This window comes from Stegastes partitus, unplaced genomic scaffold, assembly GCF_000690725.1.
Source record: "Stegastes partitus isolate 25-593 unplaced genomic scaffold, Stegastes_partitus-1.0.2 Scaffold612, whole genome shotgun sequence".
NCBI lineage: Eukaryota > Metazoa > Chordata > Actinopteri > Pomacentridae > Stegastes > Stegastes partitus.
In genome coordinates this window covers 436,919-455,546 of record NW_007578343.1, presented here as the reverse complement: position 1 = coordinate 455,546, position 18,628 = coordinate 436,919, and the positions used below count along the sequence as shown (strand labels likewise).

At 40.4% G+C, this 18,628-nt stretch overlaps 1 protein-coding gene across 1 annotated transcript; it reads left to right on the top strand.

Moving 5' to 3' along the window:
• The first annotated feature begins 3,151 nt into the window (after window positions 1–3,151).
• On the top strand, window positions 3,152–17,523 carry stx10 (syntaxin 10). The gene is made up of 9 exons (XM_008289393.1): window positions 3,152–3,206; window positions 3,687–3,762; window positions 5,579–5,672; window positions 6,362–6,456; window positions 8,339–8,401; window positions 10,027–10,128; window positions 11,295–11,401; window positions 13,706–13,800; window positions 14,503–17,523. The coding sequence occupies exons 1-9, from the start codon at window positions 3,172–3,174 to the stop codon at window positions 14,577–14,579; spliced, it is 744 nt and encodes a 247-aa protein (XP_008287615.1). The 5' UTR covers window positions 3,152–3,171; the 3' UTR covers window positions 14,580–17,523.
• The last annotated feature ends 1,105 nt before the right edge of the window (window positions 17,524–18,628 follow it).

The window sequence follows — 18,628 nt, the reverse complement described above, 5'->3', positions numbered from 1 at the left end:
AAAAGATGCATATCAAACAAGAGCTAAAGTTTCCAGCCAGTCATGTTAATAAAATTTTTATGGCCATGATGTAATAGTTCAAGTTCCTCTCTGGTCACTGATTAAACCCTGCAGCTACATATTTGAAATTATCTTTTTCCCATAACAATAATAATCCCTTACTGTCTTAAAATGGCGTAACTCTACAGTGTGGCTTCCTTCCACCCGTCAGCTACTCGCTGCAGCTGAAGCACACCAGCTCACCTATGACTGTGACCGCTATGCACTTGTAATATTGGAACAATTTAGCCATACATGTTGAAGACTGAAATCTCCAGAGGAAATTTAGACAGCAGGACTTGTTAGCCTAAATCACAACTGTTCTGAAAGCCAACTTTGGTCGAATGGACAACTTACACAATGCGATGTGGAAACTTGAAGCCTGCATTGTGCATATATGAGAATCTTCTAATAGGGAAGAAAAACTTTAGCAGACTTTACATGGCCATTCTATTAAATTTCATTGTTGCCCCAGATACCAGTGTCTTATGTTGGGATACTATCTGACCCCAAGCTGACCCTTTGTTACATTAGTTAGTGGTAATTTAATTAAACTATATCTAAAATTATCATGTTATAATATACAAATGTATGAAAACTCCATATTGAAATAAAGCCTCTCTATTAGACAACGCATTAACGTTAGGTGCTATTGCAGCCGAAATGTCTTAATATTTTAGTTACGATTGTGATTAGTGGTGCATATTCTCAAGTTGGTTTACTTGTCTTCCAGTTTCCACAAACCAGCTGTCTAGTGTCAATGTGGGCCTTTTAAACTCTCACTGAGGTCATCTTGAGGGATATTGTGAATAAAAAATACCACTAACATGAAACAGGCAATGCTACCAGCTCATAGCATTTGGTGTGGTGTTCAGAAATCACAGTAATTTTGTCGATAAAGCAAGCAGCGTGTTCATAGATATTACTGAAAAAGGGACTCTTTCAGGATGTGTGCGCGTCAAGCGGGACATTTATAACTAAAGCTGTGAATTTTCACAGGGCAGGATGGGAGGAATTGGAGTTTAGGAGGAGTAGAGGAGAGGAAACAGGATGAAGACAGGAAGGAAGGAAGGAGCTGGGCAGGACAGGGTGGGACTGAGAGAAAACCCCACAGGAATAGAGACAGATGGGTGGAACAGGACGGAGGGTTGAACGGAGAGAGAGACGACATGCAAGCAGCTCTGTGGAGGATTGGCTGAGCAGGCAGATTTTTTTTCCCCCAGCAACACCCTACATTGATCCGCTCTGTTCGTTCATGTAGATCCTTTTCTAATTCATTTTTAATGGGAGCTCTGTGTTGTCCAGAGATCAATCAACCTCTGTCAGATTTGAATTTCCTTCCATGTGCATACAGATTCAATTAGAGCCGAGGAGGAGTCTATACCTTTGTTATGAGGAAGGCTGAGAAATCAATTTATTATTATCATTTTGAGAAGTGATTTAGGCCTCCAGCCCTCTGTATTCTGGATAGTTGGTATATTGTAGCATTTTAATTCTTGTAATAAATCTGAACCTCATCTCTGGTCAAAGTTGCAAAACAGTAAGTTGAGAATAGGAGATGAATGCTTTGCTTTATATTTTCTTAATTCAATTTGCATACAACAATTGAAGTGAAACTAACAAAGATTTGGAAATGCAGGATAATAATAATAATGTATATTTTAGAATAAAAGATTGTTTTTAACCTCAGAAGCACCACTGAGCTGCATTTATTAGCTGGTCTATCATAACCTGGTCTTTGCTCACTTGTTCAAAAAATTTTCTATCTGCTGCTACAAACCTGCTGAAAATGTTTTTAAAACTTTAGCAAATTGTGTATGTCCAGCTCCCGTTTCAAAGGCCTGGATGTCCTGTAGTTTTCTTATTGTATTTGTTCCTAAACACCTCAGAGACACACGATCTAACCAGATACACCTCTGATGCTGTCTATATCACTGTGATGCTAAGAAAAAAAAAAAAAAAATGTTGTTCATTTATTGCTTTTTGGCTGGACTGTTGTTATTCTCTAATATTAGGAAATCCCAATAACCACTCAGTTCAGTCCTGCTGATCCAAAATGCTGCAGTCAGACGTCTGACAGCAACCAACAAAAGAGGTCATATTTCTCCCGCATTGACTTTTCTTCATTGACTTCCTGTAAGACTACACTTGAATAAAATATGAAATCCTTCTTTTCACATACAAAGCTTTTAATGACCAAGCTCCATCATATCTTAAAGACCTTGTTGTACAATATTATCTAAATAGAGCACTTGGCTTTCAGACTGTCGGTTTATATGTAGTTCCTAGACTTTTAAAAAGCAGAACAGGAGCTACTTTGCAGTGGAAGCAGCATCCAGTTTGGGTTCAGGAGGCAGACACCCTCTCGACTTTTAAAATTTCCTTTTTGATAAAGCTTATAGAGCTGCCCGGGTGACCCTGAGCCATCTATTACTTATGCTGTTATAGGTTTAGACTGCTGGGGGACTTCCAATGATGTACTGAGCACCTCTCCTCCACTCTCCTTCACTTTCCATACACTTTTATGCCACCGCTGCATATCACTGACTCTGTGTATACTCCCTCCTGTAGTTTGTGTTTTGTCCTCTCTGCAGGTATCTTTGGCTGCATAGCGAAACGTTTCTGTTCCCATATATTAATTGTCCTCTTATGTGTTTTCTGTCTGTGCTCCATCCTTTTCTCTCTCCCCTTTGCTTGCAACCCCACCAGTCGAGGCTGACGTTCACCCTCCCTGAGCCAGGTTCTGCTGGAGGTTTCTTCCAGTTAAAAGGGAATTTTTTCCTCCCACGCAAAGATCCACTCAAAGGGAATCTTTGCATTTGTTTGGATTGTTTGCTATATTATACTGTAAGACCTCCATCTAACTATGTAAAGTGCTCTGAGATGAGTTATGATGTCATTTACATAAACTGAAATGAATTAAATATTGGAGTTAATAATTTTCTGCTGTTTTCTGTTTTGTTATGTTCACATCAAATCAAAGCAAACACTGCAATCTACTGCAAGCTCAGACAGTGGCAGATGTTACTATGGCAACTAATATTATGCACATATGTCTGTAATTTGTCTTTATGTGTCTGTATGAGAAGTGCGCATGCGCCGGGTGTGAAGCGGAAGCAGGCTTCAGGCATCATGTCGATAGAAGATCCATTTTTCGTTGTGAAGGGGTAAGGAATGAACAAATTCGGACGTAAAAGTCCGCGTAACGTCAAGTTAAATACAAACTGTTACATGTCCAGTGCTTAGTCACACAGTGAATTGTTGTTTTCCCTCGAAGAAAAAGTTATGTAGGAGAAGTTAGCCCGGCGGCTAGCTGTAGCTAACTAGCATCAGTGCTACAGTAGCCACTGCGCAGAGTCAGTGTGGATGTTTATTAACAGGAGACAGTTCCGCACTGAGCAACCGCTGAGATTCACTTTTGTTTCAGCTGGTTTTTACTGCCAACACCTGGGCAGCTCCGACACTCGACTGTCATACAGTTTGAAGGCTGTTGCGACATTAGAGATGGTTAAAAATGGTGTTTGTTTTGGTTAAACGAGGGGCGTAGCTGCAGGGCTAAAGAACAGCCAGCTGGCTGAAGGGTGAAGTGTAATAACTCTGAGTTTGTGTGCTGATACCGTTTCCTTCATGTGTGTGTGTGTGTCCAGGGAGGTGCAGAAGGCCCTCTCTCGTGCTCGGGGCCTGTTTGATAGATGGGAGGAACTGTTGCAGGATGGGACACAGGTGAGCCTCTGAGGGTCATATGTGCTACACAGAACAACAACCACACTGTCCTGACCGACTTTATTCATTAACACATCCCAAATCTGAGGGTGAAGTCCAGCTCTGTGGTGGCCAAGAAAGCTCGATACGTATAAAACAAGAACGAGAAAAAGTCACTAATTTGACACACACAAATGTCTGAGAGACATTCAAAAGCTGATGAACACAACCCCTCAGAATCATCAAATATTCACCATGTTTTTGAACATTCTGATTGCACAATTCCCATATTCCCTAGACACTGACATCTGCATTGACTTTACTGGACTCTAATCATCACTGTTCATTAGATTTTATTTGGGTTAAACAACATAAAAACAAATTATGTGATCATTATTTTGGTTATTTTGAAATTGCAATCGCACAACGAGTCACGACTTTAGAGGGGAAAGTAATTTTTGTAAATAGAAAAATGATAGTGTGATTGTATACCAAACAGACACATGTTCTATTTCGCATGGAGAATATGATTTGTAGGCCAGGGCATCCTGTAGCGCTACAGTGGTTCCTTTATAACAAATTTTACCTTTATCAGAAGATTGCAGCTCCTGAGATTTGGATACTGCACTTGCACATATTGTGATTTCAAGAGGATTTTTGAATTACTGCTCAGCGTAGGCTTTTAGCATCCTTCAAAACTTTTGTGTGGATGTAATGTGTTTCTATTTTAGTCTGCACAACTTGTAGCATTTGGTGTATTTATTTTTTTTTTAAATACCTATATGTGTTGTAAAACTGGTAAATTCCATTTACAACAAAAATCCTCCAAATTCAAACAGCCTTTTGAAGTCTACATGTGAAGCAGTGTACCAACCACCTACTACAATGGCTAAATAGTGTTCACGTGTTGTTTATGCATATTGAGCCAGGGTTCCATAGCATCCTAAAATGAATTCAAATGAATTTAATTTTTGTCCACTGCTTAAACTATCTTCTTTTCTACTTTACATTTAGTTTACTGATGGATAGAGGCAGATCGTGGGAAAACAAATGCACATTGAGACATCCTTAGTGTACTCCCTTCAGAGGAGATTGTGATGCACAGTTGCTTTATAAAATCAACACTGTTTAGATGATTTATCATGTGGATGTAGGTATATCTATATGTATGCCTGATTGTGTCTTTTTCTGCTGTTTTTTTTTTCTTTTTAGTGTATTTACAGATTTGTAATAATAAAAAGAAATTACACAAAAAACTACTATTATGAAATCATGAAATTATTGCATTACTAGAATGAAGCTCAAAGAAATTACAAAAACAAGTAATAAACAATTTGTTAAAGAACAACTGTCGCTGTCCTGAGACGAGTAAATGAAGGGAACGTGAATATTATTCAGAGTTCATTTGCAAAACGTGAAATATAATGTTTTCTGTGACTCCCGCTGCGATGTTAATGTTCACAGCAAATGTTAGCGTTTTACCTGAGGCAGCGGACATAATTTAAGATTAGGACACATTAGTCAACCTGGAAACTGTTAAACTGGAGCATCCTTGTAATTTAATGACATGCACTGTAGGTGTGGTTTTTTAGTTGTTGCCTGTTTTGTTATGTAGGGCACTGTGAATTGAATCTCACTAATTTCCTATATAAACTGTGAGTCTAGATGGGAAATGTGGTCTTTGTTGAGCGCTGACACAGTATTTAATAGTCACTGAAATGATTCTGGTGTATTGTGTGTTTGGTATAAAAGCCTCCATGGCAACAGGCTATATAGAATGTTTATACTGTGTGTATCTGTAAGGTTAGTGAGTGTCTGCTGGCTTTTGTGGTCTCAGGTGAGTCGAGATGAGCTGGACTGGAGTGCCAATGAACTGAGGAATTGTCTGAGGGCCATAGACTGGGACTTGGAGGACCTCAGCGAAACCATCAGTATCCTTTAAACATGTACAGACCTCTTTCCCTCATCCCCACAAGCCTGTATATTCACATGACTGCCAGTATTTTTACAACAAACAGACGCTTTGTGTCCCTCTGTCACCCTCTCCGGCTCTTAACTTTCCACTTATTCCGGGGGTTGAATTAACCTTTTAAAGGCCAGAACCATTTTTACTTACATCATTATGAACCAAACATCAAAAATATAAAAAGACCTTTTCAGCAGGCAGGGAAATGCCAGGTAATATCTTTGATAAAGCTGAATGTTTATCTGGAGGTGGGAACACAAGTTTTCATTTAATAGTTGAACTTCTCAGCGAGTTGTGACTCAGAACTGTGGCTGGTATATTTTCTTTCTCAGAGGATGTCAGATTTGTTTGACAGGAAAGCCAGTAATAAATTAGTTGGGGTTTTAACATTATGATACCAGATGGTTGCTAAAATTTGAAAGAAAAAATTTTCAAAACTAGAGCAGAAACAATTCTTGAGTTTTGCTGCAGACATCAATGCTTTTACCATACTTTTCTTTGAAAATAGAAATGTGTTTTCTAACAAAACCCAGTTTCATGGAGGTTTTCAATTGTTGATATTTAGTGGCCTGGTCACATGTCGGTCAATACAAAACAAATCCAGTAGAGTTTTTAACAGTTTTGGTGGACGTGAAGGTTCTTTGACTGGTTCAGGCATTGTGGAGTCAAACCCAGGGAAGTTTCGACTGGGCGACAATGAGCTTCAGGAGAGGAGAGACTTTGTGGAACGAACCAGGAAATCTGTTCAGGTAACTTCATCACCACCAATCGTGTTTTATTTTTCCACGTCTGCCCTGTCACACAATGTTGAATCACGTGATTTTAACTTTGTGTGTGTATTGTACTTGGGTTCAGTGATCATTTGTGAGTGACATGAATTAACCACCAACTACAACCTCGATAAGAAAAATATCATTGAATCAACACTTTGATGAAAGACCTAACTAAAGCTGGACATTCAACATTTTTATGAAGAATATGTAAGAAAGCTGCTGTACTTGATTGGATTAGATTGTATTGGTGTAACCAAAACAGTGACGTCTGGTCACCTTCAGAGGCTTTATCTCCCCATTTACTATACAGTGTAATATTTTTTACTGTCTACCATTTTGTTTGTGTCCAGATTCATACATGTATTCACTAGGTATTACCCTAAAATCTCCCACAATGAATCACACTATTCATAGCATGTCCACTACTTTCTGCTAACAATCCCACAAAGAAAATAATGTGACAAAAATTACCTATCAGTGACGAAGCAAAATGAACGACTGGTTCCTGTCAGAAGACTCAAGAGCTCAACAACAGCTGCAGGTTGACCCTCATTGTTGGTGTGAGGAGAACCAGTGGAGAGCAGGAGAGGTGTTTTGATGAATGGCTGAGCTAACAGTGTTACATCTCGGTATCGTGCTGTTTGCTATCGTGTATCAGGATATGACACAATCAGTATTGGCAGTTTAATACTACCTCAAATATCGATGCTCACTGTAATAGAAACCGATGTGCAGAGGATCAGCTGGTGTCTGTCATATCTAGCTTGTCTAACATAAATCGACATGAATGGGAGTCCGGGGAGGAAATGTCACTGGGAACCTCTGGCCTTGTTGATGAGGCCAGCTGCTGTTTGTTACGGATGCAGTAGAAACGTCTCTGCACCCGCACGGCATGCACCCAGGCATAGAATGTAGCTCCAGGGTTAGGAAAAATGTGGACTTGATGGCCTGACAGGCTGGAATTACAACAATTCAGCATGATAAACTGTGAAATGTAAAATTGGGCAACTTTCTAAATCACAGCCACTCAGACTCTCCACCACCCACTACTGCACAGGGCGCTGAGGCAGACACTCCCTCCTTATGTGACAGTGTATGTGGCCTTTTTCAGCATTTTGTGAAAAATGTAACCTGGAGTTGCTCTTAAATGCTTTCTCTAGAGTTGACTGCCGTGTCTGTGTTATTAGGTGTGTTATGAATTAGCTACACTGAGCTTCTGTTCTTTTTATTGTGGAGTCAAACTGGGTTTCCAGTGGCTACAAGTAGCCATGTTGGAGGAGAGACAGTCGCACAAACATTGTCTGGAAGGCCTCTGTTGTGTTTTAGCAACTGCAGTGTTTCCAATAAAGTACACAGACTGTACAGGCAAAGTCAAACATGAGTCAAAGCAGCAGCTTCCTCGACTAAAGCACACAGTCATTAGAGTTTTTTTTGTAAGCATACAGAAGACTGATCCGTATCTGTTTCTATTAATAGCTGTCTATTTATTTACCTGCACTGCAGCTGTTAAGCTCCTGACTTTGATTGAATCGAATCCATGTCCATGCTGTGGGCACAGCAGAACATATGAGTCAGTCGAACACGACTTGCAGGCAAAGGTACCATTCTTAAAATAGACCCTAACAGAACTGAGTCATCTGAGCCAAACAAAAGAGCTTTTGCTGAGAAGGAACAAAAGACTGTCTGACATTTTGATTTGCCGGCTGGTGATTCTGGCACAGCTGCATAAAATCTCATTAATGAAGCTGTCTGCATTGAGCCGGGCTTTAAAGGAAGTTCTGCTACTATTGTGACAAATTGTGAAATGAGACGTGCAAATTGTTTGTGTGTGTATTTGTGTGTGTGTGTGTGTGTGTAGGACATGAAGGATCAGTTGTCCAGCCCTTCTGCTGTGGCTCAGGCAGAGAAGAAGAACAGACAGGTTGGTGACTGTTTTATACGTGCAGATATCTGCGTTTTACAGCAAAATAGAATGAATTAAAGCTATACTGTCTGAATGTCATGACAAGTTCTCGGACACTTCAATATTTAATCCTCTGAACTCCAAAACCTGCCAGCAGTTTGGTTTGAAAACCATGTTGTCTTTAAAACATCACCAAAACTCACCATTTGTCAGACCTACAAACTGGACAAATGGGATTTTCATGTTGTAACGGTTCCTGACATCTGTGTGTTCTGTTGGGAAATGAAGCAGCTCTACGCATAAAATTGTGATATTTCATTAAAATCATTTCATTCTGCATGACTCATTTACAAAATGGCCAAAGGCTAAGCTAAATAAACACTATTTGAATAATTTTAGTTAAAAACTAAGAATCCAGTGCTCGTCACAGCACTGCTTGGTTCTAAATTCTGGACTGTTTGGACTGAACTCAGCTGAACTGCAGGCAGAGCAGATAGGAGACAAGTAAAACATAAATATTAAAATGCAGCATTAATAAATACAGCAAGAAAAACCTTTTTTATATTTATTTGTACTGTCTGTCTGTTGTTTTAGGACAAACTTGTAAAGATTGTGAACCTGTCCTTTTAATGTTTGACACCTGTATCAAATGAATTCAAACAAACGGCAAACCTGAATCCCGCATGATTCAGCAGCTAGTCCTTATCATAGTTAAAGATTTATCCACACATTACTTATCAGATGGTCAAGTTGAGTCACTCTTATGTAAATAGCACATTTAACACAGCAGCCTCTGAGCGTAAGTGCTTTTCAGTAGAAGATTGCTGTTGCAAATTTAACCAACAAGTTTACATATGATTAAGATTAAGACCATATTTATTAGACAACTCCAATTCAGTAATTGAAGTAAAGCAGTTAAAACCCTGCTGTATTATATAAAGTACAGCTTTACTTAACAGAATCAAGTAGGTTGAGGTTATTATGACCCTACAATTTAAAAAACAAATGCCTGACTAGTTTAACAATGTAAATTAAGAGCCTTCAAATTTACACATGTACAACCTGACAAATCCAAATATTTCCTAATAGTTTGGTATCATTGTTCTTTACACAGGGCGCACTATTTTTCTCAATTCCTGTTGACAAACAGCACAAACCTCCTTTCTAGATAAGGCAACATACTGGTGCAAAATGTACGTTTTGTGATGTTAAAGAAAAGATTGTGTTACTGCCAAAATGTGTTCTCCGTTTTATCTCAGGATCGTCTGTACATCAGACAACTAAAACTTCACTCTTGTTACACAATAATAAAATGCGAGCATGCCAACAAACATGCTCGTTTAAACAGTAATAAGTAATTGAGTAGACATTCGGCCGTGTGGAATAAGCAGCCATTTTAAAGAATGATCTCAAGTGTCTTCTGTCACCAGTGTTTTCGTCATGTGTCGACAGATTGCTCTCATAATCTACTTCCATCTGACACGGGAGGGAAAACAAACCAACAGCATCATTTGGAGTTTAGAAACTGTCAAATTCACATTGTTCTAACAATAATTCTGCTTCTACAACTCGTAGAACACACACAGAGACACACGTTTTCCCTGTTGAGGTCATATCTTGTGTGTGTGTGTGTGTTTGCCCAGGCTCTGCTGGCTTCAACAGGCCAGGACAGGTCAACAGGACTGGAGGCTCATCTGGTGTCTGCAAACTCCAGATACATCCAGGAGCAACAGGAACAACAGCAGGTAAAAACAGAGGGAGGACACATGGATGGGAAAAAAAAAAAAAGAAAGGAAAGGAACAGAAGCTGTAGCAAAAAATAGTCCAGTACAGGAAGAAAAGGATGTTGGGAGGAAAAAGGAAGGCACAAAGAATAGGAAAAAAAACCCAGGGCTGGATTAACAAATTCAGTTTAAGAACAAAAATAGTGTCTCTACCTCCTCCAGTAAATTCCCTCCACACTGCCGGTATGCATATTCAAGCATGTGAATTAGTGTTGTGTGACTTTTTGGCAGCTGTACACGTGATTTCATGTAAAATGAGGTATCACAAAAACTCCCAAATGAAAGCCTCCTGTCACACTAAAGCTGCAGAATGCTGTCATGTTTTTTTATGAGCTCATGTTAACAGATGATGAGGGAGATTTAATCATAGGGTCACACGGAAAGAATAGAAAATGAGCAGCGAGTGTAGGATCCCCGCTGCAGGATAAAGATGAGATCTGTTTCTGGTTTACAAAGCACCTCGCTTTGAATGAATCGAAAGAGGATTAAACACAGGTGGCAGGTTTTTTTTTGTTTTTTTTTTCAGGGTTCGAGGGTGTGAGCTGCTAGTTTCTATTTCCTGTGGTGTGGGTTGACAGCGGTGTTGAATGATGAAAGTATGTCATCACACATCCTGTGTCAGCTTGTGGTTTTAGTAGGAAATGAGTTTTAAAAAAAAAATCCTGCTTGTTCATGCCTTTTGATTTTAATGAAAGAAAATGTGTTTTTTTTTCCTGACCTTGGAGTATTTTATCAGCTCAGTGTAGATACTGTCTACAGTCTGTGTGTGGTTTGATTTAATGACATGTTTTTAAACTCTTGTGATTCCTGAAAGAGCTCGACTCGAATAAAACCATGTTAACGGAGGAAAAACATTTAGTGCATGAGGAGCACAGCTACTGAGGGCAGATCTGTAAGAAGATACTAAAAGATGACATTGCGTAGACGTACTTGTATTACTCATGTGGTGGGGATTTAAATCTGAGTAAAGAGTCCCATTGTGGGAACTTGTCGCCATTTTGCATGAATCATATGTGACTTCTTACATTTTAGGGGGAAGTCTTGCTTTACAGTAACATTAAGGTTAAGTGAATGAGTAAATAAGAGGAAGTGAAAGTGAGTCTGAAGTTGTTTGTGTGTTTGTGTAGCTGATCATGCAGGAGCAGGATGAGCAGCTGGAGCTGGTGACCGGCAGCATCAGAGTCCTCAAAGACATGTCTGGACGGATCGGAGACGAGCTCGATGAGCAGGCTGTGTGAGTTTACGTAATTCTACACACAGAGTTAGACGTTAAGCATTAATGAACACGAGTTATTAACCACCCAAGTATGGAAAATTAGGCTTAAAAATTGAGACAAAATCAGCAGTATTCTGTGCTCTGACACACTGGGAGTCAGTCCACTGAAGGGGCTGACTGACATACTTCAGTTGGCCTGAGTTTGTTTTAACCAAACAGGTTAGATGTGAAATCACGAACACGCAGTGCAGACACAGAACATTGTGGTCACTTTGCAGCAAACTCACCCACTATAATACACTAAGAACGTTATTACTGGGCACGTGCTGCTGACAATGACAGCAGATGTTGGCGTGATGGAAGGATGAAGGCTGGGGAGGGGAAAGTTGCTTCAGTGTCGTTTATTATTACTGGATTATCCGCGAATCCCAGCTGTCTCAGATGAAAGTTTGTGAAGCTACCCGGTGTCAGTGCAGAGATGGGTGTTTGTGGTGATCAGTGTGGCTCTGACAAAACTGATCCAGCTTCTCTTCATCTCACACTGGAAAAAATGCCCTTCTCAAAACAAGAAAAAAAAACTTACTTCAAGGTACTTTTACCTTGAAATAAGTGAAAATTCGCTTGGTAAGATTTCTTAAAATAAGACGTGATATTTAGAATATTGAGATCTTAAAATTAGCAGGTAAAACTTATTTTAAGCTATATTTTACCAGTATTTTCAAGCTTGGCGTCTTGGAATAAGCCACAAATGCTTAAAAAAATAGTATTTTTTCACTCAAAACAAGATAATTTCAAGATTGTTTGACTTAACAAGATATTTAAGATGCAGTGTCTTAAAACAAGTCCCTCTATCTTGCTGAAATGTTACTTGTTAGGTGAATTTATCTCAAATCAAGTGGGATGAGACATTTTGACTAAAAACAAGATTAATAAACTTGGTAAGATTTTGAGTTTTTGCAGTGCATCATCATTCTTTGGAAATTTAAACTAGAAGTCCGAGCTCTTCTGCAAATTCTGGCACCCAGGAAAGTTGAACTACTGGATGAAGGCGTAGCTAAATAGCGAAGCCGTGATTTGTGGCTCAGCCAGAAAATCCTGAATACCAAAACCATGAACCCAAAATTCAGTTTGCTTTGTTATATATTACACATTTATCTGTCGTTTTTTTTCTTGACTGAACTTTTCGGTTCCCTTTGTGGATTTTTATCTGTTCCTGAAGTGACTATAAATGGAAATGACAGTGCAAGTCAAGAAAGAACATGCTTGTGATGAATTAATTGTATTTGGAACTTAAACGGTTAATATTTCTCTGGTCAGTCGTACACAGACACACTTCTTTCTGCTCTAGCAGATGTAAGAATACCCATTCTTCCCTCTCTGATTTCTCCTTTCATACTTTACTCCCTGCACTCCTGTAACGACCACATAAACGTTTTCTATGACTTATTACATCAAAAGTACAAGTGAAGTTTGGTCATGCTCGTGTCAGTCACTCAAGAAGCTGAAATGATTCCTCAATCTATCAGTCAAGAGGCTGAAAATGTATTACTTTTATAATCGCTTCATTGTTTGAGTTATTTTTCAAGAAGGAAATGCTCAGTGTTCTCCGGCGATCAGCCTCTACTTTTTGTATCTTACACGATAGAAAACGGTGAAATCAGAGTTCACGTTTTCACCTTAATGACCAAAGAATAAATGGATTGTTCAAGAAAATCACTTGGATCATAAAAAACAGTCATTAGTAACAGCTCCAGTGCTTTAACTTCAAAGAAACGGTGCATCATTCCTCAAATACCTTTTTTTTTTTTTTTAAATCCACATTTCACCTTCAGCTGAAAGCAATATGTTCTTAAGACATTTTACTTGAGTGTCAAGAGCTAGAAGACATTTACTGCTCAGGAATAAGATTTCTCAACCATGCCTGAGTAATGAAGCCAGTGGGTGCTATTGGACATCACTTCCACTTCTTTTTTTGACTAAATACTAGAGCAGTAGCGCTACTTGTAGCCACATTAGCTCTATGAACAGAAAAGTTGTCACTGTGTCTCCTTTAACCAACACTGCAGTAATGTGGGACGTAAGGAACGCTGTGGCCTTCAAGAGCGACAGCAGTCATTGCGGCATTTTTCTACATCATTCAAACACGCAGGCCGCTTGTCATTCCTCCTCTCATAGTGTCCTTCAAACAGCCGAGGGTTCATACCCACACATGAGCATAACAAATACAGCAGTGATTTTAAGAACTGGCAAAAGTGTCCAGTGAGGTTTTTGTGACATGATTTTTTGTTTGTTTAATAATCGTGCGCTCCTCTTCTTGTTCAGTATGTTGGGGGATTTTGGAGACGAGATGGATCAGACGTCGTCCCGCATGGACTCCGTCCTGAAGAAGCTGGAGAAAGTGTCTCACATGACCAGCAGTAAGTTCACTCACACACACAAGCAGCTGCGTTTCTGCAACCGCTGGAAACTATTTCAAATTTGTATTCTTGTGAAACTGGCTGCTGATTACGTAACTGTGCAGGGGAGAAAAAAAAACCTCCACAAAGTGTTTTTGAATATTGTGATGAACCCAAAATGACATCTGTAGTCCTCGAGTTTCTAAACTTTCAGCAGATTAATCAATCAGAAGCAGAGCCGCGTGCAAAGTAAAATAAACCTGACAAACAGCTGAGTGTGGCCTGAAAGAATCAATAATAGGATGTAGCAGAGAAATAATTACCACCCAGTCTGTGCAATTTTAACTAAACCAAACAACCAAGTGTTTCCGTGGTCGCTTTGGCTTAAACAGAGTTATTTTTGTTCGGTCCCACATGTGTAAGTAGGATGTAGATAATCACGTTTCAGCGTAAGAGGTTAGAATTCTTCTTACAGCGTAAATCTAAAGAATGTCCAGAATCACTGCTTTGTTAGCAGATATCCTGGTGTCCCTTCTTGTCTGCCGTCATCCTCATCAGGACACTTTGAGCTTTTTTATTTTGGCTTTAAGGAGAAAAAAGGTTTTATGAATATATTGTTGCTCTGTATGTGATCACAGCAGGTTGGAAAATGTTCTAAGATGCTGATTGCCACACATGAAAGTAGTTATTCTTCTCATCCTCGGCATGCGTTGTGTGTTTCAGGTCGGAGACAGTGGTGTGCCATCGGGGTGCTGGTCGCCATCATGATCGTGGTTCTCATCCTCTTCTTTGCCCTCTGATCTTAGTGACTTCTGACCTTTTAACTATGTTCACCGACTCCTCCCTGTCAGGACGGACAGATGGACAGATCCAGACGGACGAGAGGCGTCTCTCCTCCTCTCCCTTCCATCGCTTTCTTCCTTCACACTGAGGAGAGACTGGTGACCTGCAGAGAAAAGCTGGGATGTAATGCTCCACTCTGCTTTTAATGATTCTGGTGGGAGAAAAACAAAAAACAACAAAAAAACAACTGGCATGTGTCAGCAGCAGAGCTCAGCAGGGGGGAAACCCTGCAGGTATTTCATATCGGTGCAATTTGGCTATTATTAGAAATAATGGTACTGGATGGGGAGGACCGGACCGGAGGCTGCTGCTGTTGGGTTAAAAACCACAAATTTGCAAGTTTAACAGATCCACATGCTTTCGAGATATTTTCATATAGAACATTGAGGCTTGCAATTTCTCAAAGTGCTCAATGGCAGTAAAAAAAATTTGTTGATAAATCAGCTTCATCTGGTCGAGAGAAACAGACGAAACATCTCAGAACAGCTAATGTGACATATTAGTATCAGCAGGCTTGTGAAGTGTGATTCTTGGCAGGTTTACGGAGTGAAAAGTACTCTTCAGACTGGATTTATTAACTGTTCAATCAAAAAAAAAAAAAAGTAGTTATTTGTGTTTTTTTGCCAACAGGAGTAGCGTGGGAGGGAGGAGATTGGGACGGAGAGGGGTTTTTCAGTGTTGCCTTAAATATATTTTTATACCATTTTGAAATGTGCAGTATGTTCATGTGCCTACATGTGAGTCAGAGCGGGAAATGAACTCCCAACGAGCAGCCATCGCTTAAATCCGGAACGAGGCAGCTTTCGGTTTGCCAAAGTCTGCAGGTTTTTCTCCTCCAGTCCAACACCACAGCAGCTGATTTCACGGAACACATTTCAGCTAAAGAGGAGCAGTTAGTCACTACTGAAAACAGCTGCTGCGGTGCGCGCCATCAAAACAAAAACATGCAGACTCAGGCACGGCACGAGGGGAGCCCATCCCTGCCATAGATGCTCATCTGCCAGCCGCTTCGTGAGAAGTGTCGGGATTGCGCGCCGCTCCGGCCGGCAGACAGAAACGGTTCATTTCCTGCCCTGATTGTGATCCGTCTCAGCGAGGTGAAGTCAGGTCTGCAGCCGGCCGCCTTCGCACCCCTGCAGACGTTCAAGCACACGATTGGCCGAGGCTTTGTTCTTCTCGCTGGGTGATGAGAGACAACCTTGGCTCAGAGCGAATGGCTTTGCCTCTTTTATTGAAAAGCTTTAGCTAATGAGAGGAGGAATAGTTGCTGGGCAGGATGGCTCCTCGCGCAGCCCAGATTTAGGCTGACAGCCCCCTCTGCTGGAGGCTGGGGGTCATGTTTTTTTCTTTGTGTCATGTCAGGCGACACCACTCACGCTCCCGTGTTGCAGCGCTGTATAAATACCAACTATGATGCTTTAATTGGATTGTTCTGTGTAAATGGACATTATTCTTGTAAAGGCTTTATGCAGACTCAATCTTGTTTTTAACCCCGTGTGATCCAAATATCTTTGAATTGAAGCTGTTGTTGGTTACAGAGAAAATTCCAAACTTAAAAGACATTTTTTTTTCTTTTTTTTTACCAAAGGGGTCAGAGGTCAGATGCCTTTTGCTTGATGCAGGTCGGGTTAATGATGGCGGCACCCTCACTGCCAGAGCTTTTAAAATTTTATTCCTGTCAGTAGGTAATGTGTGCTTTTAATGTGCTTTTACATATTCAAGCCCTCATTCCTTAAATGCTTCAGAGGGGAAAAATTAACTAAAAACTTGGCAAATGGCTCCAAGCGTAAATGAAGCACTCATGTGGTTTCCACTCCAGTTATGCGTCACTGTTAGACCTCTGCAAGCAGAACAGATCTCTATGAAGGTAAAGACATCAGGGAAACACAGAAGGGTTTTCCAACGAGAACTTACATTCGCTGTCTCGGTTAAACCCAATAAGAGATTTTACAATATTATCCAGTAACATCACATCTGTATGTTACTGATGAGCTCAGTTTTGTTTGTTACCAGATCTGGGCGATAAAAATGCTCGCAGTGTTTTGCAGAATCGATGGCATTCAGGCAATGAGAATTGTGACAGAACTGAAAATTGATTTTGCAGTATTATAACCGTTAAGGCAGCCACTGTGGAGGTCCTTGTCAACAAATCTGTTCTGAGCAAATTAAAGCAAGAATTTGAAGCTCTTTCAGTTCTTGTGTAACAGCTACAAACAGCAGGTTAACATGCGGTTAGTGAGCTCTGCTACATCTCGTGAAAATTGACTTCATTGCAGCAAGCATCAATATTGAAGTTCTTAACTGGCTCGTGCATTTAAAGCACACACACTGTTTACTTTTTAACACGTGCTGTAGTGGCTTCAGATCTTGAGGGAAGATGAAGCAAACATTATCAAAGGTGAACTGCAAAGGAAGCTACATAACCCCCTCAGTTAAAAGTGCCAACAATCAGAATCGTGTGCATTCTGCCACAGCTAGGAGGAACTTTTTGGGTTATCTGATAAATGACACGCCTCTGACTGAAACAACGAAGACGTGTGTTTGGGATCCGAATGTACAAAGTTTCACACAACGCTAGCTGCTGTTGTGCCATTAAAGCCAGATGGCACCTTTCCACACCGTATGTTGGTGCATTTTTACTGCCTCTGGTAAAGAAAAAGGGCAACAACGGCGATCAAATGTCACCGTTTATTTTACTGCTTTGCCACATGGGATTATTTTAAAACTATATTTCATTGCACATACACTACATGAAGGTTAGTTTGGCAGCTGTTGCTCGTATTTGACAAAAAAACAACATCTGCATAAAGTGAATCACACATGATTGTTTTGTTACTGGCATCCAGAGATTTCTCAGATTGTTAGATGTGGTTTCATTAAACTTGTTTAACATGAAGTGAACGAACGGCAGTGCTCCTTGATTTTATTACATTTAAGGTTTAAGACGTTTTGTACGGCGGCTCTGCTTCCCAGCCGCATGTTTAAATGAATACAGAGCTCCAGTTCCCGCTGGGATGTCTTCCTTCGATAAAAGCTTTCTCTACGTTGCAGATGTTACAGAAGCGAGTTTTAATTGAGAGGCGCTCTTCAAAATGGAAACATCATCACATGCTATTCTCAGAGCAGAACCATCATGTGAAATGACATTTACTTTAGCTGTGATGAGCGGAGCGCGAGTCCCCCGGTGGCTCCGTGAACTGCAAGTTGGTTCTGAAAATAGCCAGGCAGCAGTCAGGAGACCGACATGTTCACACGTGCAACAGACGTCCTGTGAAACTCTGCAGGAGCGACACACCAACGCTGACAGCATCGCAGTCACGTCAGCTGGTCACGGACGACTTTATTCAAGTGAAATTCAAACTATTCTGTATTTGTGAGCATGTTCTCTAACCAATCCTAAGCAGACTCTAATGGAGGGTTTCACAGCAGGTCACATGATGTTTCTCCTCAGAATCAGCATTTTTTTTTTCCCCACACAGACATTTTGACATGTCACAGTAGGAAACAGATGAAACAGTGGGAGGATGTGAGGGTACAGTATTTTCATGACGAGACGGAGAAGTAATGTTCCTCTTCATGTTTGTGTGTGAAGCAGGAGTGGATGCTTACCTGTGCACACGTACCTCCTCGGGGCTTCATCGTGGGGACTCTCACTTGGCTTTTGTCAGCCTGTTTAGTACATTTCAGATTTGTTTGTAGTTACTCCGCTCTGCCTTCCAGTCAGCTGCTGGTTCCACTTAATTTTAGCACTGTAGGGAATTAAGCTTGCATGATTGAGTCAGGTGAATTATTATAGTGAGTATCCTATAATATAATGTCTGTGAAGATTCTCGGGGTCATGGTTATTCTTGTAGTTTAATCGTAGACTTGCTTGAGTTCCTTGAAGATGTTCCACCTCTCATCCAAGAGGCTTCATCAGTTCTGACTGACTAGTTGGGATTTCCAGATACTTATATCCTTAACAAGGGGGAGGAGCAACAAACCCCCAATTGAAACCAAAACTCAG

Excerpts from the sequence above, each read along its gene's own strand:
- stx10 (XM_008289393.1), top strand. The coding sequence starts at position 3,172 with ATGTCGATAGAAGATCCATTTTTCGTTGTGAAGGG. Across the intron at positions 11,402-13,705 it reads GAGCTCGATGAGCAGGCTGT|TATGTTGGGGGATTTTGGAG; the intron begins GTGAGTTTACGT and ends CTTCTTGTTCAG. Across the intron at positions 13,801-14,502 it reads AGTGTCTCACATGACCAGCA|GTCGGAGACAGTGGTGTGCC; the intron begins GTAAGTTCACTC and ends TGTGTGTTTCAG.